This window comes from Nuphar pumila, chromosome 1, assembly GCF_984573655.1.
Source record: "Nuphar pumila chromosome 1, dmNupPumi1.hap1.1, whole genome shotgun sequence".
Taxonomy (NCBI): Eukaryota; Viridiplantae; Streptophyta; class Magnoliopsida; order Nymphaeales; family Nymphaeaceae; genus Nuphar; species Nuphar pumila.
The window spans coordinates 3,991,520-4,018,179 of record NC_143249.1 but is presented as its reverse complement, the minus strand read 5'-3'; the positions used below and the strand labels follow the sequence as shown (position 1 = coordinate 4,018,179).

Sequence of the window (26,660 nt, the reverse complement as noted above, 5' to 3'; positions counted from 1 at the left end):
CCAAAGTCTGACAGAAATCCCTTGCATGCACAAATTGCACTTTAAGTTTAACCCTCAATTCAACTAGAAACCACTGTACAATATGGACTCGAAATGGTTTTGACGAGCAAACTGATAGAAGGCTCAACGCAACTTTGATCCTGAGATTTACAGGATTAATATTCTTTTTTTCACTTTTTGTGTGTTGAGGGATTAGGGTTGTGTGGTGGGTTTGGTTTGGTTGGCTGGGTTGGCGGGCAGAACAGCGTTACAGCTAGGCAAGGGCTGGAACAATGCAGTGAAAATCGGAATCGCCAGAAGCAAAGCCCTCAAACCTCACCACATCAAGCATGCTGCATTGTTTCAGCCGATCCAACAATGTTGGATTTTTTAACCAAACAGCCATTGAACTCAGAGAAGTTTCCACCATCTTTTTAACCAAACAGCCATTGAACCAGAGCGCCAGATGAGCAACGCCTCGATACAATTACAAACTAGTAATAAGCAAACATAAGGATTACTTCCATTCATTAACCAAACGTCCCGTCCTTGTTTCTGAGGTCATCATAGGGTTAAAAAATAGCAGTATGATATCACATCCAACCAGCATATCTTGGAAGTATATACTAGAAAAAGGACGATGCGCTAGTTCACGAAGATATCTTCTCAGTACTTTGGTGGAGGATGCTGGGTTGGAAGCAAATGAAACCGCTTCTTCAACATGATTCTCTGCCTCGAATATTTATCATCAGGGGAGAAACGAGCTGAAACAGGGGAAGGACTAATGTTAATCATCCACTCTATTAAAAAGAAAAATCAAAGAACCCAAAATGTTTTAAAAAAAATAACGATAATAATGAAATTGGCCTGACTCAATGCTATATCAAGCCCCCAAGTACACCAATAATGCTCCGGATTTCACCACCCGCTTCAGAAGCATAAAAGCTCAAGTGTAGCTTACGATCACCAGCTCAAGCATGCTGGCTACTGGACCAAGAAATGTGTCAGAACACTGCTCATGTTACCTAAGGGATTTTAGCTTCCAATCCCCCATCCACTATTACTTTGACTACATGAGATCTATCATGGTACCAAACTAAGACAACTTCCAACTTGCAGTAGAGACAATCATCAAAAATTATATATCTAGTCTTTCAGATATGCTTGGCAGTGTCTATTAATTCCCTACTTTCAGCCATAGCTAAGAAGTTATAATATCAGCTTTAAAAAGAGTAGGATTCCCTTGGCCAATAAATTGGCAAAATTTTATCTGGATAAAATCTATGTTGCACACACTTTTCACTTTTGCACACCGTGTCGACATGACAAGACACTAGATCAACACTAGACACATACTTCATGGATACAACGAAACTTGTATCACATTCAACATTGTGTACCTAACTTCATATATTTCTTCTTATAGAAAGATTTGTCATTGGTTACATTACACTTCAATTTGAAATATGAAATTTTTATTCAATGTTTATAAAATAAATCTTGAATCATTTCAAAGAATTTGTGCATAAGATATGTTTTTCTGCTTTAGATCAAGAATTTTGAATGTACATAATTATATATATAGTCATGAGTTGCAAGTAAATTTTTGGCCAATCTCGGTTTGACCAGGTAACATGAGATTGACTGGTCCAAAACCTATAGGGCATTCATACTATAATTTGTAAGTTTTTTTTTCTTTTAAATCTATGTCAAACGAACACTTCATTTTGCCCTCCGTACCCATGTTACCACGCGTCGACACCTGGACATGCCATTTTACCCTCCATACATACAAGTTTTTATTCAATTTATAATTATATTTTCAGTTTATAACTTTATATTTTCAGTATGTAATATATATTTTAGATATAGCATATATATTTAGATTATATTCAGTTTAGTTTGAATTTATTTTGTATTTATGTGATTTTATATATATATATATATAGTCGTGTCCCCGTACCCACATTTTTTTGAATTGTTGTGCCACACCCACACCCAGGTGACAGTTTTAAACTAAGTCACATGGATTCGGCCAACCGGGTGTCGTACCCGCGTCGACGTGACGCAACGCGAGTGCGGCACACAGTGCAGTCCAATTTTTGGACCAAAAAATATGCCCGATGAGAAGGCCTGAGGGGAGGAGGATTAGGGCAAATTTTTTTTGCCCTAATCCTCCCGAGTTTGCTTCCTCTAGCCGAGGCCCCGCCTTCGCCGATTCCTTCCGGCCGCTCCTCAGTTATCAGGTCTCTCTCTCTCTCTCTCTCTCTCTCTCTCTCTCTCTCTCTCTCTCTCTCTCTCTCTCTCTCTCTCTGTCTCTCTCTCACTCTCAGTCGCTCTCTTTCTCACAACCCGCCACCAACCTCATTGTGTCTCTGTGTCTTGTACGCATTGTCGAAGGCCACCCTATGCCCAAGGTGCCCCCGGTTCGACTGGGACTAAGCTCAACTTAGTCGAGCCCTCCAACCACTGACACCCCCACTCTCTCTTTGCACATTTTTTTGAAAACAGGGCAGGTTGGAGGCCCGCCTTCTACTTCCTTTCGGCGAGCCACTAACAGCTTTGTTGCTCGCCATTCTTTGTGGGTTTCAACTCAACTGAGTCAGTCTCAGTTCAGTCGAGACAAGCCTAGCTTGGTTAAGACGCCAACTAAGCCAGCTTGGTTCAATCAAGCTGAGCCCGGCTTGGTTAAGACTCTAATCAAGCCAGCTTGGTTCAGTCAAGCTGAGCTTGACTCGATTAAACCCTGGCCGAGTGCAGCTCGGTTCAGTCGAGTAGAGCTCAACTCGATTAACCCAATCGAGCTTAGCTTGGTTCAGTTGAGTCGAGCCCAGCTCGGTTCAATCGAGCCAAGCCCAACTCGGTTAAGCCTAACTGAGCACAGCTCGTTTCATTCTTACCAAGCTTGGCTCACTTCATTCCTAACTGATCCCAGCTCGATTCAACTCAATCGAGCTTAGCACGGCTCGGCCAAGCCAAGCCCAACTTGATCTCGTCGACCCAACCTCATTTCGGGTTTGGCACCGAAGCCACCACCTCCTTCGAAAAAATTAATTATATTTCTTTTGTCACTAGTTTCGCCGTTGCTTTCACCGAACAACGGATTATATTTTTTTTGTGTTTTTAGGACAAAAATGATGGATAAAGGGAAAGGACTTTCATCATCCCCATGCCCACATGTGAGTTTTGTTGCTAGTGTTGTTGATAGTTGTAGTGGGAGTGATGATGCGAGGCCACTATGGGTACATGTAGATAAGCTTGCAAAAATTAGAGGAAGAGGTGGTGGAAACAAGAGATTTCGATGCAAGCTATGTGAAAAAGATTTTATTGGGTCTTACACAAGAGTTAAGGCTCATTTGTTGAAGATACCACGACATGGCATTTCAGGATGCAGAAGATTTGATGAGGCAATACGAAAACAATACAAGAAAATACAAAAAGAATATGATAAAAGGAAGACAATGAGTGATTCTTGTGCAATTAGTGTGTCATTTTTAAGCCACCAAGAAGATGCTAAAAAAAAAGAAAAGTGAATGTAGAAAGTAGAGGAAGATGAACAATACAAACATTATTCAATACATATGGAAGGGAGGAGATAGATAGAAAAGTAACGAGCTATTTTTATTTTAATTCACTCTCATTTAATATAGCTAAAAATCCTTATTGGAAGGATTTAGTTACTTCTTTGGCAAATTGTAATTTGAGTGGCTATGTACATCCAAGCTCAGAAAAAATATGAACCACACTTCTTACAGAAGAGAGGGCAAATATTGAGAGATTGCTAGAAATTAAAAAATATTAATGGGAGCAAAATAGAGTTTCCATTATTTCTGATGGGTGGACAGATATTCAAAGGCGTCCACTAATCAATTTCATTGTTTCTTCGCTTAGTGGCCCAGTATTCTTCAAGGTAGTTGATGCATCGGAAAAATATAAAAATGATGAGTATTTGAAGGGATTTTTATAGAAGTAATAAAAAAAATGAGTGATCAAAAAGTAATACAAATCATCACAGACAATGCTCAAGTTTGTAAAAGTGCAGCATTGAGTTTGGAGAGTGAGTATCCTCATATTTTTTAGACTCCCTCTGTAGCACACATCTTGAATTTGGCCCTCAAGAGTATCTACAACCCCAAAGAAGAAGAAAATTCACCAACATATGCTTTATGTTCATGGATTGAAGAATTAGAAAAAAATGTCAAAAGCATTAATAATTTTGTTGTCAACCATCATCATGCTAATGCTATATTTAATAGACATTCTGACCTGAAATTGTTGAAGATCGCTGAAACACGTTTTGCGTCCATCATTGTGATGATGAAGAGGATTAAGGAAGTGAAGAATGCTTTTGTTAGCATGGTGACTGGTGAGAATTGGACATTCTATCGTGTTGATGATGAGTTTTGGGACAGGGTCATATATTTTCTTCAATTTACTCAACCTATTTGGGAAATGTTGATAGAAGTTGATAAGGTTGAACTCATGCTTCACAAAGTTTATGAAATGTGGGATAATATGATTGAAAAAATATAGGCTGATTCAGAATTTTTTAACCATATTCATTCAGTTTTAGCCACAAGATGGAATAAGAGCAACACTCACTTGTATTGACGGCACATTCTCTTAATCCAAAATATTATGCAAAAAAGTGGCAGGAAGGTGGTATTGGTCGTGTCCCTCCAAATTTAGACCCAGAGCTATCAATGCATAGAAATATGTGTATGACAAGACTTTATCCATAATCACATAGCCTAAATCAAGTCACACAAGAGTTTGAAAATTTTGCATCTTCGAGATTATATGAACAAGCACGCAAGAGAGGAAGATAATATAGATCCTATTACATGGTGGTCAACATTTGAATCAGAAACACCTCTTCTCCAACGTCTTGCATTGAGATTGTTATCTCATACTGCTAGTTCATCATGTTGTGAAAGAAATTGGAGCACATATTCTCAAATCCACAACATGAAGAGAAACAAACTCATCAACAAGCGTGCAGAGGATTTAGTATATGTTCATTCAAATCTTCGACTAATTTTGAGAACCAATGATGAATACCGGTACTAATTTGCTCTCTTAGTTATTTAACTATTTCTTAGTTTTTTCATTTAAATATACTTGTATTTAACATTTTCAAATTGAGTTTGTAATGCAGACAAGGATCATCCAAATTTTGAGATGTAAACCCAAAAGAGTGTAACTTAGAGGGAGAGCATGATTTCAACATTATAAACATGGATTTATCTGAGCTCAGTCTTTCTTCTTATGATACATTTGATGATGAAGAAGAAAATTATTATGATTCATTATCGCTTCGTCATATACGTTGTATAGGATAATATATTTTTGGTATGTAACTATGCATTTTTTGTTTCTTTTGTTAGTATACTATATAATTTACTTCTTTTCTGCTTTACTTGTTTGATTGTTTTTATAATTGTGGTGTTGGTTTTTATGATGTAGAATAGAATTGTAGATTGTTAACATTTATTGCATGCATGATGATGAATTGATTTGATGATATTGTGATAATTGTTTTTTTATTTCATTAGTGTTAATGTTGTTAACTGTTAAAACTTAAAAATGATATATTTTTTTTTTTTGCCGCACCCCTGCACCCAAGTTTTTTGAAAGTGCCTCACCCCCCCACCCATGTGACATAGGTTTTAAATGTTCCCTTGTTCCCTAATGTGCATTATGAATAAAATGGACGGTTAACTAGCATAACCCAACTTCTTCCCTCTATTTATCGTGTTTTTCTTCCCTCTTCATCTGTTGTTCATTCTTCCCTTCTACTCTTTCTTTATTTTTTTCTTGCAGGTACAGTTGCAACACACAGTTGTACACAGCTCATGTCATACCAGGTGTGTCTGTTTTGTGTCTCATACCTATTTTCATGTCTAGGTAACATAGGATATAGCCTTAGCATATGAAATTCATAAACAACCATTAATGTCACATCAAAAAATTAGTTCTAGCTTTTGATGATTGGTATCTATGCAGACCAAAAGTACACCACAATAAAATATTGCAGTTTAGTACCATTACAAAGGGCACACGGCCACATATCGAACGGGCAGTGGGAATTGAACACACACACACACGGTTCCTCTCTAAAATGACAATCTGAAACGATGAAAATGCGCTCTACCTGGATGAGCAGACTCTGTCGCCTTTCCCAAAGGTGATTCTTTCTGTAGACCAAAGGAGAAAATCATGGTTTACATTTTGAACATGCCCCAATAAGATATAACAGAAGAGACTATATCTTCAACATGGCTTTGGATGAAAGCAAATAATTTTTTTCCTGTTTTTTATTAATAACCTTGCATACTAATTTCTGTCCTTTTGTTAATAGTCTTGCAAATCCAAACCATGGTTAGTAATGATTGGATAGCTAATTCTAAGACATCCCAATTGCTTCCAGAACAAAGTTGCACACACACATTATATATATACATAGATATATGTGGGCCAAACCTAGCTTATTGCAACTTTAAATGGCAAGAAAGGTTGCTTCCACTAAGTTCTGCAGGTCTTGAAAGTGCTTTTAGAGACTTTGATGTAAAACTGTGACTTAACAGGTGCATGTTCTAGAATACAAATCATTCTTAAGTTTGTTTTTCCTTGCAATCTACTTCTAGTTGTTGAAACACCAAAAAAGTTGTTTACTTAATTTGATTTTAATTTTAACGTAGGATTACCCTACTATGACATAATTATTTTTACAAATTTTGAATTTACACAAATGTATGAGTGTTGGGAGCCATTTGGATGAATCCTAAACAGCAACTATTAAGTTATGAAGACTAGGTCTTGAAAAAAGTTTTCAGGTTACTTTAAAATAAATATTCAAAAAAGGAGGTCTTGGAAAGTGATAAACGTTGTAAAAAGGGTTTAAAATTTTATTAAGAATTTAAGACCCCTTTTTCCCAATTCCAATTAAATAAACCTTTATTCTTGATTAGAAATGCATCCAACAAAGCAAGCCTTCCTGGATCAAGGCTTTGATTCAAACCAACTGCAACCTCACTGAGAAAGATCTCCAGGAATGCTCAATTTATGGATCTTCCAGGGAAGCAGATCAGGTCATGCTGAACATGAGCGTTTTTTCTCATGCTGACATCGTGGCCATCCGATTTGCATTTTAAAAAGCTCAAAAGTCAACAAAACCACGTGGCATTCATCCAAAATGCAAACAGACGGACACAATGTCGGCATGAGCAAAAGACGCTCATGTTCAGCATGACCTGATCTGCTTCCAGCCAGGAATGGGCCTTGATCTCGAATCTGGAGAATGTCACCTCTTGATTATTGCAGTTTCCATTTCTTTTCATTATTGCATCAATGGTTCTTGATTAATATAAGGTATTGCTTAAAAAAGAGCAAAAGGACAATAATACTTGAATTATCTTTCAAAATCTATAAAGGACAAAGTTCTAAACGTTTTCAACTGAATATAAGAAATATCTAGAAATGAAAATAATTAGGGAAAACATCCAGTCTTATATTTGGCAGATGAACATAATTTTAAGAAAACAGGATGCCAATATGATGTAATATTATCAGTTTCCACAACAACAAATTGCTTATGCAAGAATGAAATTAGTACCTTGACTGTGTAAACTTTGTCACCATTCTCATTTATATAAAATTGAAGATACATGGCTAAATAACTTTGGCCTGTCAAAATCATTAGATATCATTTAGAAATAATCACTTAAGATCTGATAATGTGCACAAATGAGAAAAACATAAATCTTAAGAATAATAAGCTCAACTAATAAATATCAAACCACAAATTATTTCTTGTTAGAAAGACAATGCTAGAACATGAGAAAAATGAGAACTTTCTATGTGCTCACACAGTCATCACCTATATGCATTTGTCTGTATGTGTAGAGAGAGAGAAGGTGATATTTTATACTGGCTCAAGATACCAAAACTGTTAAAAATGTAAATGTATATACAATGTACATATACATATACATATTTGTGTATATACACATATGTATATATATACATGTTAGGTTAGTACCTAACTAGTAAATAGTAACTAGGTTAGTGTCTAACTAGGTTAGTTTCTTTTTACTTTTTATTTTTACTTTTTGTTTACTTTTTCAGCTACTTTGTGGCTAGAGAGCCTTGGATAGAGAGCCCAACGGCTCTATTGGAGACATTGGGATCTCTCCCAACATCTCTCTAAGGAGACCCCGCTTGTGTGTATAAATAGGGGGTGAAACCCCCCTCAAATGTATCTTTCTTGCATGGTCTTGATCATTGCCTCTTTAGTGGGTGTTTGTGTGTGAGCCTATTTTGTAACTTGTGAATATTTTTTTGGTATTTTGGTGGAACTCTTTAGTGTCCGCCTTGTTGTTTTGGTGGATACAATTTGAATGATCATGCTGATTTTTTGGTGCATTGGAAAGTGTGCCACTCAAGATTTTGAAGAGATAATGTCTCTTTTGCAAAAGTTACTCAAGTACTCGTGTGTTCGTAGTGCTCTCTTGGTGGTAGAGTGCTCCTGTGCTCGTGTTCTTCATTGGAGATTATCTCTTGGTGGTAGAATACTCGTGATACTTTTGTTTATCTCTTCTCAGTCTTCCACCTCTCTATCTACTTTTTCTTAGCCCTTGTAAACATGGATGACAATGATAATGTCACCTTAAGACCCATCAAACTCAATGATACAAACTTTGTAACATGGACTTCAATCATGAAGCACTTCATATGAGGAAAAAGGTTGTGGGGATTTGTAGATGGGTCGGATTTGGAACCCAAACTAATTCTTACCAAGATAGAAGGAGAAAAAATGGTACCTCTTACGGAGGCGAAAAAAACCAAGGCTATGGCCACGCATGAGAAAAAATGGAAATAATGGATAACGAAGGATGTCAAGATTATGTCTTGACTCATTAGTAGTGTTGATATCAAGAAGTGCTCGAGTCTAGCTAAGTTTAAATATGCAAATAAAGTATGAGAATATCTCAAGAGAATGTATTCTCTTAAAGATATTGCTCAAATTTGCAACTTACAAGACAAAGTATGCACCATGACTCAAAGAGAAAAAGTATTAGAGAATACTTTGGTGAGTTGTCTTACCTTAAAAATGAATTGGTTCTTCTTGAGCCACAATGTTATTATCTAAAAGACATAGAACTCCGTCAAAGACAAATTGATGTAGAGCATTTCTATTAATTCATCAATGGTCTAAGACCGGAGTTTGAGTCTACCAAATCGGTTCTTCTTCACAAAGAAAAAGTTCTTTCTATTAAATATACTATTGAAGAGCTAAGTATGGAGGAAAATAGACTAAAAAAGAAGACATCTAAAGAAGATGATGATTCGGTCCTAACCGTGTCTAGACCGAGAAACCATGTTCATGCTTACAAACCACCATATTATGGGAGACCAAACAATGACAACTATGAAAACCAAGGTAACGAGTTTGAGAAGAAAAAAATTATTTGTTATTATTATCGTAAACCGAGACATGTCAAGAGATATTGTCCTATATTAAAGAGACCCTATGAGAAGAAGGTATCATCGGTTGCACAAGAGTCAAGTGAGCTCAAAGCTACAATTTTAAAAAATTTACATGTGAAGCTTGTATTTTTGGCAAGATGAAAAGATTTTCATTCCAAGAAAGAACTTTTGTCTCTAAACGACCACTTGAGTTAGTGCATTCGGGTGTTTAGGTCCCAACACCTGTTATATCTAAAGGTGGGTTTGCATATTATATAATCTTTGTTGATTTTACTAGACACACATGGATTTATTTTCTCAAAAATAAATCTAAAGTTTTTTCATATTTTCAAATATTTCACAATTTGGTCAAAAATAAATTTCAAAAGCATGTCTCTATCTTTCGCACTGATTCAGGAGAAGAATTTTTATCAAAAAATTTTAAAGATTACCTAGAATCAAATGGTATTACAGAGCAAAAATTTTGTCACTATATTGCATAACAAAATGACTTAGCTGAAAGAAAACATAAGCACATCATAGAAACCACAAGAACTTTGCTTATCTCAAATCAAGTACTTAAAGAATTTTGGGCCAAAGCCACTTTGACCGCAGTTTATCTTACTAACAGAATGTCATCACTTATCTTAAAAAATATATCACCAGTTGAAAAAATATTTAAACCTACTCCTAATTATTCTAGACTAAGGGTTTTTGGATGCAAATGTTTTGTATTCAATGATAAAAATGATAAACTTTCTCCAAGTGTTATTCCTTATGCCTTTTGGGGGTATGCAAGTAACCAAAAAGGATATAGATGCTTTGATTTTAAAAATAAGAAACTATATGTTGCAAGAAATGTGTCTTTCTTAGAAAAAAAAATGAATTTGAGAATCCTAAGAACATAACTGAGTACTCTTTCCTGTTGGATCTAATTCTAAAGTTTGGTAATTGTGATGTTGATCTTGATGAAGATCAGGATATCAGAAATGATATGGTGAGTGAAGAACAATCTCTTGACAATGAGATAAGTGAAGAATAATCTCAAAATCAGAACTGTATTCAATATTACAGGCATATCAAAACTCCCTGAAAAATGTGTATCCTATGAGTCCTTTTCACCGAAGTATCAAGCTTATATTGCATTGATAGATTCCTACGTAGAACCCTTCAATTATGTTGAAGCAAAAAAACACTCAGAATGGATAGAAGCCATGAGGGTAGAATTCGATGTTTTAGAAAAGGTGAATACTTGGACTATCCAAGATATTCCCTTAGGAAAGAAACCCATAGGTTGTCGAAAAGTTTACAAGATAAAAACCAAGAGTGATGAAAACCCTTAAAAGGCACAAAGCTAGGTTAGATGCCAAGGGATACTGATGTAGGGAGGGCACGATGAAGCCTTCACGGTATTTTGAATCTGATGTGGCTGCTCTTTGCTGTCACGTGAGAATCCCTAAACAGACACGTTACGGGACTGTCACTGGGCAGACCTACCAACTGATGTCGTGTGGAAGGTCGGTTGCAATGCTCCTGTTTGCTGAGATGGTTGGCACGTTGCTCACGAACGTACGATGTGCAGTGATAAGAGGAAAACAACCACCCAAAATGTGGTGCTATATTGTTTCTTTTTTTATTTTCAATGGAACTTCCACTAAACAACAATGAATAATTGGAAATGCAAGAACTGACAGGGCGTGAAAAGCAACAACGAAAGCAACAGAAAAAAAAAAGGAATAGTCAAAGGCAAAAGTCTACTGAAAAAGGAACAAAAGAGAAAACAACGAAAAGCAAAGTTGCTGCGATTTTTCTATCTCCTGCGCACGCAACCCTAGAGGGGTTTTTAAAGGCTTTAGCTGAATCCAAGTATCGAGTTCGGCCCCGAACCCGATACCCCTCCGGTGTGTTGCTGGATCTGGAGTCGTCCGTCCCATACCCTCTATGCTCGTCTAGAATTGGTACGCAGCGAGACCTCTTCCCCAAGTCTGGGAACCAATATCTGGGTTGGATCCGCTGTCTGGGTCCGATCCCCAGAGTGTAAATCTGGGCCCCTGCTTGGGTCACGTTGTATGGACCCGGGTTCATCTTGCTCTGCATCATTCTCCCCTGGTTGGGAAGAAGTCGACTCTGACGACTTGTTATCCTCACAATAAACATTTAGATCATACACATTAAATGTCGGAGAAAGGTGCCAATTTTCGGGCAGCTCAACGAGGAAAGATTGGTCTACTAGACCCGTGAGTCGGGGAAACTCGGTCTCCTTGGTGGGAAAAAGAACTATCTTATGACCCTCAAAGACAAATGTGTACGTGTTCCTACGGCCATCATGGACCGTCTTACAGTCAAACTGCCAAAGGCGTCCCAAAAGGATGTGACACGCACTCATAGGGGCCACATCACACCACACTTCATCGTGGTAATGCTCCCCCATGGAGAATCGAACTAGGCAACGCAAGGTGATAGGTACCTCGTTCCCTTTCTTGAACCATGCCATTTTATAGGGTTGGGACAATTTTTTCATTTTCAAGTTCGAGGTGGACACGATACTCTCTGACACCATATTCTCACATGCTTCGGTATGCGCCCTTCACAGTTGCACCGGGTTCTAAAAATATTATTCCGCAATCATTTTGTCGGGATCGACTCTCGGGATGTGGTCAAAACATGACGGATGGTTAACAATTTTTCAAGGCTGTCATCGAACTCTATGACTTTCATCTCTTTGTTTCCCTCAACAGGCGACTCACCCTCGTTATCACTATCGGACGCAGACTCAACAATGACATCTGCGAGATGGGTGTTCTTACTCATGGTGGGACACTTGAACACAATATGACCTAACTCTTGACACCTAAAACATCGAACGGTGGACTCACTGGGCTTACCTTTGGATCTGGTATGGTACGCGGGTCCAGACTGATTGGGTTTGTTAGGGTCGACTCCAAGGATGGACTTTGAGTCCTCTTTTCTAGGGGAGCTCACTCCCCTGGTTGGGAAACTAGACTTGGGTTGACTGGACTGATCACTACGGGATGTCCTATGTTCCTACCTCCTTTTCAGTTTCTCCTCCACATTCATAGCATAACTACTTGTCTGATCCAATGACTCAATTGTGATACAACTGAAGTCGTCAGAAATAGTAAGACGAAGACCAGAAATATACCTCGTGACCTGCTGGCGGGCGGTCTCCTCGATCTGCACTCGTAGGGAAAGACGATGGAACTCAGCAGTGTAATCTACCACAGTATTGGTGCCTTGACGCAAGGTCAGGTACTCCTTGTAGGCTCTCTCGGCGTGATCTGACGGCACGAACTTAAACTGCATCAACCGCTGCATCTCTTCCCAAATTTGTACGCGCACTAATCCCTGCCGCTCTCTCGACATCTGTAGCTCAACCCACCATGTCTGTGCTAGGCCTCTCAATCGAGTAGAGGCTAGAGAGACACGGCGGTGCTCAGCGACATCGTGGTAGTCGAAGAAGAACTGCACAGCATATGACCAATCGAAGAACTGCTCCGCATCAAACCAACCTGCGAACTCTAAAAGCTCCAACTTCACCCCATACGTAGAGGGGCACTCTGGTGCTCTCTGTTGTCGGGCCTCCACCATTCCTGCAGGATGCTCGTTCCAGAAGGTGTCATCATCCCACATTGTTTCATCTCTGTGGTCCTGTTCGCCTAGCTGCTGAGGTTGACGAATTCTGACGACCTGTTGTCGCCGCTATGGTCGCGTCGGTCCCTGCTGAATCTGCCTCGATCTGGCAGGCCCGTGGGCGGGAGCCATCTGTGGTCGGCGTTGTAGCACCGGTATGACAGGAGGTCCAAAGTAAGGGGGATGGGGTTGTCGGGTCTCGGGCTCTAGGTGGGTAGGAACAGGATGGTACAGGTCTGGGTTATGGGTTGGATTAGGGTAGAAGCAGTGGATTGGGTTTGGTACGGGATTCTGGATCTGGGTTGGGTCAAAGGCTTGGGCCTGGTAAGGGTATTGGGTTTGGGTAGTGTAGTACTGGGATGAATTACCCGATTGGATCTGGATCGGGTCTAATCCTAAGCTACGCGTCGGACCCAGATATGGATAGGTCGGATCGGGGATCGAGTTGTGATGGTTAAAGCCTAGTTTGAATGCAATCCACAATCTAGATGAGTATGGGTCTGGTCCTGACCCGACTCAAATCCAAACTGGAGCTCTTTCCGGGCCCGATATGGGTTTGGGTCGGTAAAGGGTCCATTTTGAGGTTCAAAATTAATGGGTTGGGTTAGGTTTGGGGCAACCCGCGAACCAAACCCAACTGGGTAAGTCGGGTTAGAGGTTTTGACACTCGGACCCGCTCACGGGGACCCAAAAGGTGGTCCCCGAAACCCGGGCCCCGGTATTCGCGAACTCGGGTCTAGACCCTCTCGGGTCCGGACCCGGCTATTGATTTGTTGCTTTCTTGCTCCCACGCACGGAATCATAAAAAACAATCGCCTTCCCAAGTCGGGTCGACACCCCTGGATCAGCAGCCCGACCCAACGTGATGCTGGGACCCTGCTGTTGGCACGACCCAATCAGAGGTGTCATCCTAGCGGCTCGCGGCCACGAGCCTGGACCCTCGGCAGGACCCAGCATGAAGCTGGGGTCCTGTAGAGCAGGTCCGGCCAGCGGTGCAGCCGCAGGAGCTTGCTGCAGTGAAAGGGGTAAACCCGAGGGGGGCGGCATACCTGCGTGGATCCTCTGGTTCGTCTGGAGCGGAGGAGGTAGATCGGATTGGGGAGGGAGAGCCGAATTCGGACCTTTGTATTGTACAGGCTGAACGTGCATCAGTTGATCTGGGTCGACTGCCGCAGCTTCATTGAGGACAACAGCATCGTCGGCCACTCCCAAACCCCTTTGACATGTAGTCACCGTGTGCGGCTTTATCCGCGACTCGATGACCGCGATCTAATTTTCGACCCCATCGAGTCGTTTCGACATGTTGTCCACGTCCCAGCTGACACGCAACAGATTTTCGTCCATTCGAGTCATCATTTCCATCATACATGACATTTGGCTGTCGGTGTCCTCCTGCTCCCTTCCCTTCGTCGGATCGTTCCTCACGTTTGGTGGCATGCTATCGGCGGTGGAGGATGCTTGGGGCTCTGATACCATTTGATGCAGGGAGGGCACGATGAAGCCTTCACGGTATTTTGAATCTGATGTGGTTGCTCTTTGTTGTCACGTGAGAATCCCCAAACAACCATGTTAAGGGGCTGTCAATGGGCAGACCTACCAACTAATGTCGTGTGGAAAGTCGGTTGCAATGCTCCTGTTTGCTGAGATGGTTGGCACGCTGCTCACGAACGTATGATATGCAGTGATAAGAGGAAAACAGCCACCCAAAACGTGGTGTTGTATTGTTTCTTTTTTATTTTCAATGGAACTTCCACTAAACAACGATGAATAATTGGAAATGCAAGATCTGACAGGGCGTGAAAAGCAACAACGAAAGCAACAGAAAAAAAAGGAATAATCAAAGGCAAAAGTCTACTGGAAAAGGAACAAAAGAGAAAACAATGAAAGGCAAAGCTGATGCGATTTTTCTATCAACCCTACAGGGGTTTTTAAAGGCTTTGGCTGGATTCGGGTATCAGGTCCGGCCCCAGACCCGATACCCCTCCGGTGTGATGCTGGATCTGGAGTCGTCTGTCACGTACCCTCTGTGCTTGTCTAAAATTGGTACGCAGTGAGACCTCTTCCCCATGTCTGGGAACCAATATCTGGGTTGGATCCGTTGCCTGGGTCTGATCCCTAGAGTGTAAATTCGGGCCCCTGCTTGGGTCACGTTGTATGGACCCGGGTTTATCTTGCTCTGCATCAGATACTCCCAAGAATATGAAATAGATTATAAAGAAACATTTGCACTTTTTGCTAGGATGACCATAGTTAGAATTGTAGTAGCCCTTGCCTCTGTGAAGAAATGACTTATATACCAAATGGATGTTAAGAATGTATTTCTTAATGGTAAATTGGTTGAAGAAGTTTATATGAAAGCACCGCCTGGTATAATTATTCCTAAAAGAAAGACTCTTCGTTTAGATAAGGCTTGGCCTTAAGCAAGCTCCAAAGGCTTGGTATGATAGGTTTAGTCAAGTTATATTTGATGTTGGATTTCAATTTTGTTTAACTGACACAACTTTGTTTGTTAAGATTTCTGATGCAGGTATTATTATTCTTCTTATTTATTTGAAAGATATGATCATCACAAGAGGTGACAAAATGTGAGTTGAAAACATTAAAAGACTTTTCAAAACACATTTTGAAATGACTGGTTTGGGGTTTTTAAAGAATTTTCTTGGTATAGAAGTTGCTTATTTCTTTAGAGGTTATTTACTAACTCATTCTAAATTTGCTTTAGATATTGTTGTCAAGTTAGGTATTTCGGATGATAAGAAGATTGACACTCCCGAAGTTGTAAATGTTCAAATGAAGATTGATGATGAAAAACCACTAGAAAATCCAACACCATATAAACAACTTGTCGGGGCTTTGTCATATCTCTTAATTACGAGACTTGGTATTGCACACGCAGTTCACACAGCAAGCTAGTTTCAGCATGCTCCCATCATTGTTCATATGAGAGCAGTTTTGCGTATCATTAAATATATCAAAACTTCTATTTTTCGAGGACTTTTCTTGTTTGTCTTCCTCTTTAGATTTAGTTGCTTATATTGATGCCGAATAGGAAGGTGATCCAAATAACTGACATTTAACCACTGATTTTTTTGTGTTTTTAAGTGACTCGTTGATCACATGAAGGTGCAAAAAGGAGCAAAAAGCTTTTTTCTCCTCAACCGAAGCAGAATATCGAACCATGGCTACAACCACCATGGAGGTGGTTTGGCTAAGGACATGAGTGTTTCAAGTACAAGAGCATCACAATTGTGTTGTGACAACAAAAGTTTCATCTACCTTGCCAACAACCGGGCATTTCACAAACGAACCAAACACATTGAGATGGACTGTCACTATATACGAGAGGAATATCTACATAGCACTATTGATCTTCCCTACATTACTTTAAAATATCAATTGGTGGACTTCTTTACCAAACCTCTCGTTGCTCCTAGATTTTACTTTCTCTTGGACAAACTTTCAATTATTCATCGTAAGTTTGAGTGGGAGTGTTAAAAATGTAAATGTATATACAATGTATGTGTACATATACAAATTTGTGTATATACATATATATGTATATATATACATGTTAGGTTAGTACCTAACTAGTAAATAGTAACTAGGTTAGTGCCTAACTAGGTTAGTTTCTTTTTACTTTTTATTTTTACTTTTTGTTTACTTTTTCAGCTACTTTGTAGCTAGAGAGCCTTGGATAGAGAGCCCAACGGCTCTATTGGAGCCGTTGGGATCTTCCCAACATCTCTCTAAGGAGACTCCTCTTGTGTGTATAAATAGGGTTGAAACCCCCCCTCAAATGTATCTTTCTTGCATGGTCTTGATCAATAAAATATTATTTTTATTCCTTGTGTTTGCCCCTTTAGTGGGTGTTTGTGTGTGAGCCTATTTTGTGGCTTGTGAATGTTCTTTTGGTGTTTTGGTGAAACTCTTTGAGTGTCCACCTTGTTGTTTTGGTGAATACAATTTGGAGGATCATGTTTTCTTACAAAAACAATATGATACATATGCTTATACTGCCATTACACCTTCAATTTAATGGTTATATATACAGATAAGGAGTAAACATACAGATACTTGTGATTCAAATTTGATATTTATAACTTATTATCTTTCATTACTGTTACAAAATTCAAATTCCCCTTGTTAAGTTGTGAAATCTTTGAAGTGCAACCTATTGGGTCTGAGAAGATTTAACAGTAACAAAAATGGTGTTCTTAAACCAATATAGTTATTATCTAGAGAAAGGAAATCTAGACTGAGCCATAGGAGAAGTGGTCAAATCATTTTTTTTCATTTGCTCACCCATGACGGCAAATGGTGTTCATGCTTTGACATCTTAGGGTAAGCATAAGATGATGGAAGACAAAAAACTTGATACATCAAGAACTGCTAAACATTTATGTGTGGATCCATCTGGCTAAGAATTCTAAAGTATTTCCTGGGTCTTGAGGTGGCGTATTCAACACGAGGAATCTATTTGGCACAACACAAATATGCTATTGAACTAGTATCAAAAGAAAGATTGGTGGATGATACTAAGAAGGTGGACTCACATATGGAAGCGAATGCAAAGTTAAGAGCTATGGATGGAGAAGGAAGAGTTAGATGACCCTGTTTTATACAAGCAACTAGTTGGAAGCTTGAAATACTTAACTATATCCAAGCCGGATATTTTCCATGTTGTTCATGCAGTTAGTCAATTTATGAGTGCACTAAGTTGTACCGAGAATAATTAAATATGTTAGAAATACCATGAAGTATGAGATGTTCTTCTCCTCATTCACCTTGTGTGACCTTAGAACCTATTGTGAACTTATTGTGATGCAGATTTTGGAGGCTCTACAAGAGATTGATTGTCAAATACCGGATTTTGTGTGTTCCTTGGGAGCTCATTGATTTCGTGGAAGAGCAAGAAACAATGAGTAGCACTATCCACAGTAAAGGCGGAGTACAAGGCTATGGCTCAAGTTACAGCTGAACTCATATGGATTCGATGGTTGCTAAAATATCTTGGTGTACTTATTCAAGATCGAACCCTTCTTTTCTGTGATAATTGAGTGCAATTCACATTGTAAAGAATCCTGAATTTCATGAGAAAACGAAGCATATTGAGATTGATTGTCACTTCACAAAACGAGCTTATGAAGATGGAATTATCTCTCTCATGCATGTGGGATCCAAGGATCAAATAGACGATGTATTCACAATAAGTCTTCCTCCAATACACTTTAGAACTTTTCTTTCCAAACTTTGAATGATTTTGTTGGCATCATCTCAAGTTTGAGGGGGAGTGTTGAGATGTATTACGTTATATGAGTTTTTATTTTTATTCTTGGTCTACCCCTCTCTTATGTACATGCCTTTATTTATACGAGTACTTTTGTCCTTGTAGAGAGTCAACATTTTTAGTCTTTTTGTGCTTTGAGGGGTCAACCCCCATATATCATGTATTATTTCTTTGATAGCTAAAGGATGAAGCTTTCCTTATTCCTCTTCTTCCTTCCATTTCTTGTATGTTTAGGGTTCTCTGATATATCTCATATCACAACGAAACCAAACTAAAATTGTGAATAAGAGAACATCAAGAAAAAAGTCACAAGTAAAACTGATGGGGATTCATCCAATTCAAGCACAAACTAACATACTTAACTCGAGATGGTTTACTCGACTTATGTTCAACCAGATAGATGAAATTTGACAAACTCTGTAAATGCCAAACATCAAAGAGAAACGTGCTACAAATAGTTGAAATGAAACCCTAAGATCAATGAAAAAATCACAAAGAACCGAATCCAACTCCAGATGATCATGATGAGAGATAGAGAGAGTTCCTTTTTCTTCAGGTGCCAAAGAAGCGAGAGGCGGCCACTGGATCAAGGGTATGCAATGGTAGTGTTAGGGTTCAACACAAACTTGTTCATGTTCACGATTGGTGCTAACAAGCCATGAGCAGATCATTTAGCTTAAATGAATCGAGCTCAAACACAGGGTGTGTTCGGCTTGACTCTACTCAAGTGAGGTAATTTAGATAAAATATATATTTTCTAAGTGTAATATATGAAAAAAATGCATAAAATATATAGACAAAGAGAAGGATAAATGAAAATATATACATAAAATATGAAGTATTAAGTGTAATATATATATATATATGTATATTAAGTGTAATATATAAAAAATATATATTTCATATGTAAATAACATGGAATGTTTTTATATGAGCCAGCTTGTGTTCAGCTCGTGTCATGCAAGGATGAGTCAAGCTCGAGCCCAACTCGGTTAAACATGAGCACAGCCGAGCCACGAGCTCAATCCACTGGTAAATGAGTTGAGCCCAAACATGACCTGTTTGGCTCGTTCAGCTCATTTTCCAGCACTAATTGCAATTAGGGGTGTCAGATGGTCAGGTATGACTTGATCCTAACCCATACCGGATCAATAAGGTCACGGTTTGGTAACAAAGGAAGGGGTCCTATTAACTATCTAGGTTACACCTGACACATCCGATTAGCATACAGGTGTAGTTCATGAAATTTCATACCAAACCCAGGTCAGACCAGAGTTACTATTAAGATTTGTATTTTTAAATGTAAAAAAACATAAAAATATTATTTTACAAAGTATGAATTGGGTATGCTTTATGTAATCCTCATTGGACTGGAGTATGGCCTTTCTTATGGTAGATCCAGTCAAATCTTGATTCAGATTTAAAACCAGCACCTTCTAATTGGATCCGAATAAATCCACTGACTTCTTGTAGAAGTCTGACCCGTTGAAATGGTTTTGGATCTAAAGGAGTCCAGTACAAACGGTTTTAGGCCTAAAGAAGTGGCCCATATTGTGAATGATTTTAAATTTGGACCCAATCCATCGAAACTCTCTCTCTCTCTCTCTCTCTCTCTCTCTCTCTCTCTCTCTCTCTCTCTCTCTCTCTCTCTCTCTCTCTCTCTCTCTCTCTCAAATGCATACATTTGGCTGGACAATCCTGGTCCGTGCCCGGCTCACACGGACGGCCACAAGCAGTTCGCAAATTGCCTTTGACTATGTTTGACCAGGCTGACCAGTTCAGGCTGATTATCCAGACCGTGATCATTTCACTGGCTGGGACTGACCCAGTTAACACCACAAGCTGGGCAGAACATCAAATTTAGCACCCCTACTTATTTTAAACAAAATAAATAGTTAAAACGATATCATAATTAAAAATGATTTTTATACCATCCATATCTTTGTGTGTGTGTGTGTATGCATGCATGAATGAGGCAGTGTGAGCTTGGTTCACCATGACCTCAAGGTAAGGTTCAATCTTTATGGGCCAAGCATGAACAGCCCGTGCTCAGTTCATTTACAAACACTACGAGTTGCATCAACTATAATAAAAAATCATTTTGGTGCTTTAATCTGGACACTACTCAAATCAATTTGGTGTTTGAATCATACACTAAGGTGAATTAGTTTAGTGTGCCTAAGATGAACGGGGCTGAACAATCTTAATTTTTTCAAGTCTTAGAATTGAATACCTTCACACCAAGAATTGCATTTTGTTATGTTCTTCATCTTGGCAAAAGTCAAGTTATTAAGTCCCAAGCTATGTCACATAGGTGTGGGTGCAGGGATGGTATATATATATATATATATATATATATATATATATATATATATATATATATATATATATATATATATATATATATATATAATTTTTAACAGTTTTAAGTTAACACTATGTGTATGTGTGTGCATTTATGTATTTATATATAATATAGATAAAACTGGACTTGGTTAGGGTTAACCGAATCTACTTTTGGACAGAAATGGACCTCAGTGTGGTTGACCTTACCTGACACAAAGGAATCCATGTCCAAGTGTCACACCCGCATGGGTGCGGGTGCGACGCAGATGCGGTGCCCTATTAGAAGAGTCCGTGTTACATAGGTCCCAAGTTTAAATAAAAGAGGAAGGTTGATGACAGTGACAAACAGCCCTAAAACTTTAGCCAAATCATATGGATATAATGATGAGCATTGAATATTTTTATTGCCTGGTACTATGATTATTTTTGTTTCTTAAATGACACGGAGAAACTGCCCTTGGATAGGAGACCTAGTCGCATTGGTTTAGCCTGCCGTACTTATGGTCGTCATCCTGGTAGCGTAAAACTCTTAGTGCATTCTTCATCCCCCAGGTAGTCGCCTTGCTTTGGCTTGCGCAAGGGGTTGACGCCCGTGGGATTTGAACCTTGACTGCCCGTCTAGCGCCAAGGTCACTTACCACTACGCCAAACCCCTTGGGGACCACTATGGTCATGTTAGCAAGGTTAAAATCTGTCACAAAGACACGAGAGGATACACATGCATGGTTTGGACACGTGACATGGATTTGAGAAACTTTTTAAAAACAAGACACGAGGACATGCATATATATATAGAGAGAGAGAGAAGGGAGCAGTTGCCTACGACAGCCTACCACAAGCGAAGAGGGGGTCTGAGTTGTTTAACTTTTTCAAAAATCTGACCATGCAGATGCATTCGACATGGTCGATTTGTTAGGAAAAGACACTTGGATAATGTTTTTTTATATAAAAAAACATGATTTTTTTAAGCCTTCAATATTTATGATATTTATAAAAATTTTACTGTTTAGTTATACACTGTCGGTCCCAAGCCCGGATAAAGGAGGAGGGTTGCGGTAGGCCAGTGATAGCCAGCATAAAAACTTAGTCATACCCTATGAATATGAACCAATATGAGAATTTCGTTGGGGCGTTCCCTACTGAGCGACGCACTGTACTCTATAGGCCCGGAGGCAGTGATAAATGGGCAAGGGTTGCTAGGTCGTCGCCCGGAAGCAACACGTCACACCGGCGCCCGGGTGTGGTGTCAAATAGGCAAGGGTTCCCTCACTTTGTTGGACGGGTGGGGGTAAAGAAGTTAGTCCAAGACCATAAAATTAGGTTAGCCACTTGGAACATAGGGTCTTTAACTGGTAAGTTGGTAGAGTTAGTAGATGTTATGTGTAGGAGAAAGATTAATATGTTATGTCTACAAGAGACCAAATGGATAGGTGAGAAGGCAAAAGTGATAGAACCTTGGGGATATAAGATTTGGTATACAGGAATAAATAGAAATAGGAATGGAGTAGGGATTGTTATGAGTCGTGAGTTTATAGATAATGTAGTTGAGGTTCATAGGAAGGGTGATAGGATTTTACTTATTAAATTAGTATTAGGTACGGATATTATTAATATTATTAGTGTTTACGCACCTCAAGTAGGTTTAGATGATTCCATTAAGCGTCAATTTTGAGAAGATTTAGATGGAGTAGTACAAAGGATATCTTATGGAGAAAAGCTTTTCATCGGCGGTGACCTTAATGGACATGTAGACATTAGTAGGGATGGATTTGAGAGTATCCATGGAGCCTATGATATAGGAGAAAGAAACGAAAGTGCAGAAAGGATTTTAGATTTTGATTTGTCCTATGATATGATCTTACCAAACACTTGGTTTAGGAAGAGGGAGTCTCACCTAGTAACATTTAAAAGTGGGGTTAATACGAGTCAGATAGATTTTTTCCTACTTAGAAAGAGAGATAGGGGTTGTTGCATCGATTGTAAGGTTATACCGGGAGAAAGTGTAGCTACACAACATAAACTCTTAATTTTAGATCTTAGAATTAGACAATGTCGCAAAAGGGATAGACATAGGATAGATCCTAGAATTAAGTAGTGGGCACTGAAAGGGGCTAAACAAGAAATGTTTGTAGAGCAGGTAATTAAGGAAGTTGATTGGTGTCTCGAGGAGGATTCAGAATCGATGTGGAATAAGATAGCGGGTGGTATGAGAAAGGTGGCTAAGGAGGTATTGGGTGAGTATAAAGGCGGTGCACCGCTAGGTAAGGATACATCATGGTGGAACGAGGATGTCAAATTAGCTATTAAGGTTAGAAGAGAGTGTTATAAAAATCTAAGTAAGAGTCGTGATAATGAAATTTTGGAGAAGTATATGATAGCAAAGAAGAAAGCTAAAAAAGTAGTTTGAAACGCAAGGGATAAGGTATATAAGGAGGTTTATGACAAGTTGGATACCAAAGAGAGTGAGAAGGATATTTATAGGCTTGCAAAGAGGAGAGATAGAAAATCGAAGGATCTGGGTATGGTTAGATATATCAAAGATGAAACACAAAGGGTTTTAGTCAAAGATGAGGAGATTAAGGAGAGATGGAAAGATTATTTTGATAAGTTATTTAATGGAAGTCATGCTCAGGATCTTGCAGACTTGTCCATTCCTTTTCATGAGATGAATCGTGACTTCATACGCAAGATTCAAAAGAAAGAAATTGCAGAGGCTTTGAAGAAAATGAAATCAAGAAGGGCAGTTGGCTCAGATGGTATACCTATCGAGGTTTGGGAGAGAAAGGTTTAGAATGGTTGACAAATTTTTTTAACAAGATTTGGCGGACAAATAAGATGCCTAATGAGTGGAGGAATAGTACTTTGGTGCCTCTATATAAGAATAAGGGTGATATACAAGATTGCACAAACTATCGTGGTATAAAACTCATGAGTCATACTATGAAACTTTGGGAGAGGGTGATTGAGTCTAGGTTGAGGAAGATTGTCATGATATCGGAGAATCAATTTGGTTTTATTCCTGGAAGATCAACTATGGAAGCTATACATCTTCTTAGACAACTTATTGAGAGAAATAGAGAGAGGAACAAATATTTGCATATGGTTTTTATTGATTTGGAGAAGGCATATGATAGAGTACCTAGAGACGTTCTCTGGTGGACAATGATGAAGAAAGGTGTTTCTCTTAAGTACATTAGTATAATTAAGGATATGTATGAAGGAGTAGTAACCAATGTCCGCACGTGTGGAGGGGTGACAACCAATTTTCCTATAACGGTTGGGTTACATCAAGGATCTGCTTTAAGCCATTTCCTATTTGCTATAGTGATGGATGAGCTTACGAGATCAATTCAAGAAAATTTGTCGTGGTGTATGTTGTTTGTTGATGATATTGTTTTGATTGATGAGTCTAAAGTTGGGGTTAATGCTAAGTTAGAATTATGGAGACAGACATTGGAAGCAAGAGGTTTTAAGTTGAGTAAGAGTAAGACAGAATATATGGAATGTCGGTTTAGTAAGCAATGAAGTAGTGATGGGAGTGTAGTGAAGCTTGGTGAGCAAGAAATACCGATGGATGATTGTTTCAAATATTTGGGATCTATCATTCAAAAGTATGGAGAAATTGATGGAGATGTAAATCATAGGATAAAAGTTGGGTGGATAAAATGGAAAAGTGCAACTTGAGTGTTGTGCGATCGTAGAATGTCATTGCGGTTGAAGGGAAAGTTTTATAGGACGACTATTAGGCCGGCTTTACTATATGGTACGGAATGTTGGGCTGCCAAGAGACATCATATTCAAAAAATGAGTGTAGTTGAGATGTGTATGCTTAGATGGATGTGTGGGAATACCATAAAAGATAAGATTCGGAACGAGGAGATACGTAAGAAGGTAGGTGTTGCACCCATTGAAAATAAGATGAAAGAGAATCGTTTACGACGGTTTGGACATATTCGGCGAAGGCCTAATGATGCTCCAGTTAGAAGGATGGAGAAATGAAAAAATATATTAGTTAAAAGAGGTCGGGGTAGGCCTAGGAAGACTTTGATGGAGATGATAGGAAAGGATATGCATGCTTTGAACCTCACCGAGGACATGGCATTGGATAGAAATGATTGGAGGAGAAGGATTCATGTGGAAGACCCAGAATGATTTTCTTTGTTGGTTCATATCGCCGACCCCAATTGTTTTGGGATGAAGGCGTAGTTGTTGTTGTTGTATAAAAATTTTACACTATTGATTTTCAAACCTTTTAAAAAAAAACCCTGTGCATCGAAATCAAATGATGCAAGAGTCCATTCTTATAAAATCAAAAGGGCAGAACGCATCTGTAGGGTCATATTCAAGAAAAACATGGAAATGGACCCTTCAAAAGCCCCGTAAGCAGTGACCTATGTAGTCAAAAGCGCTGGGTGGTGCCTAGTCAGCAGACTAGTCGGTAGCTTAATTAAAAAAATAAAATATATAAAAAAATATGCAAATAGAAGCACTTGCACTAGCTGAAGATGGCCCCTCCTCCATTGGTTATTTTATCACACAAAAAATCAAATTTTAAAATGAACCAAAGAATAAAAAGCAATCAAATGTATATAAATAAATGAACAAAAGAATAAAATGTATATAATGTATTAGCATATTATGTATAATGTATTGACAAACAAATTCATGCCTTGATCGCAATCTAGAATCATGCTTTTAATGAAACATGTACTCAGAGAAACATGATATATAAAAAAAAAATCAGAATATAGACATGCTTACACAAAATTCATAAAATGCCTTAACAGATTCATGCTTTTACAATTTTACTGAAACATGCATTCAGATTTAGAGAAACATGATTAAAAAAAAACAGAAAATTCATATATATATATATATATATATATATATATATATATATATATTTCATCAACTTCAGAGTACAAAAGATCTTATAGTTATATCAGATGAAAATGGAAATGGAAATATTTTGCCATGAGATCTACCCAATGAGGCTAATATATTTCAAGGAACTTTTTATTCTAATGAAAGAATTACAGCAAATTAAAAGGATTTGTTGACAAATCCAAATTAGAACTTCTCAAAATCATAAGTCGGCAACAGCAGATGATAAGAACAACAATATTATAATTTTCAAAATCAAATAAAGAACTTAAACAACTACTAATAGAGTTAAGTGTTGGACAAAAATCCAATTAGCATCCTCAAAGAAATCAGAAGAAACTAAGAAAATGTGCATGTTCGTATTATTGGTAAAAGCAGAAAGTGGAGATGAAGATGCACATTTCTGCAATCAAATGAGGAACTTCAAAACATTAGAAATAGCAAGGGGCAAGAAGAGGGCTGAGGAGAAGAAAAAGAAGAAGAGGAGGAGGTGATCCGAGACAGAGAAAGACTAACAGACAGACGAAAGAAGAAGAAGAGGCCGACGAAGGGGGAGAGAAGAAGAAGAAGAGGCCGACGAAGGGGGAGAGAAGAAGAAGAGGCCGACGAAGGGGGGGAGAAGAAGAAGAAGAGGCCGACGAAGGGGGGGAGAAGAAGAAGAAGAGGCAGAGGATGGGAGAGAGGAGGAGGAGAAGAAGAAGAAGAAGAATCGGAGGCGTACCTGGAGGCTGGCTGGAACGACGGCGTCAAGGCGGCGGGCGCAAAGGCGGAGCCTCGGAGGGTTGCGATGAGCCTCGATGGAGCCTGTGAGAGAGAGAGGGTTTATGCACCCTCGGCCCTAGGTTTATAAACCCCCGCCCCGCGTAGTCGTTAAAAAAAAAATCTTAGTTTTCCATTCGACTAGACCGGCTAAATGCGTAATCGGCGCTTTTACTACATAGGCAGCTCTCTCTCTCTCTCTCTCTCTCTCTCTCTCTCTCTCTCTCTCTGTATATATATATAATGAGCAGGGTTTATCATCCAACACCCAAAAGTCCGGCGTAAA

General features: G+C 38.9%; 1 protein-coding gene across 1 annotated transcript; it reads right to left on the bottom strand.

Annotated features, from left to right (window-relative positions):
- Positions 1-480: 480 nt before the first annotated feature.
- On the bottom strand, positions 481-26,473 carry LOC149847722 (H/ACA ribonucleoprotein complex subunit 3-like protein). Its single transcript, XM_089997243.1, has 4 exons — positions 26,337-26,473; positions 7,595-7,665; positions 6,134-6,176; positions 481-743 (listed from the first exon to the last, which is right to left on the bottom strand). Exons 2-4 carry the CDS (start codon positions 7,646-7,648, stop codon positions 646-648), a joined length of 195 nt encoding a protein of 64 aa, XP_089853369.1. The 5' UTR covers positions 7,649-7,665; positions 26,337-26,473; the 3' UTR covers positions 481-645.
- Between the last annotated feature and the right edge of the window lie 187 nt (positions 26,474-26,660).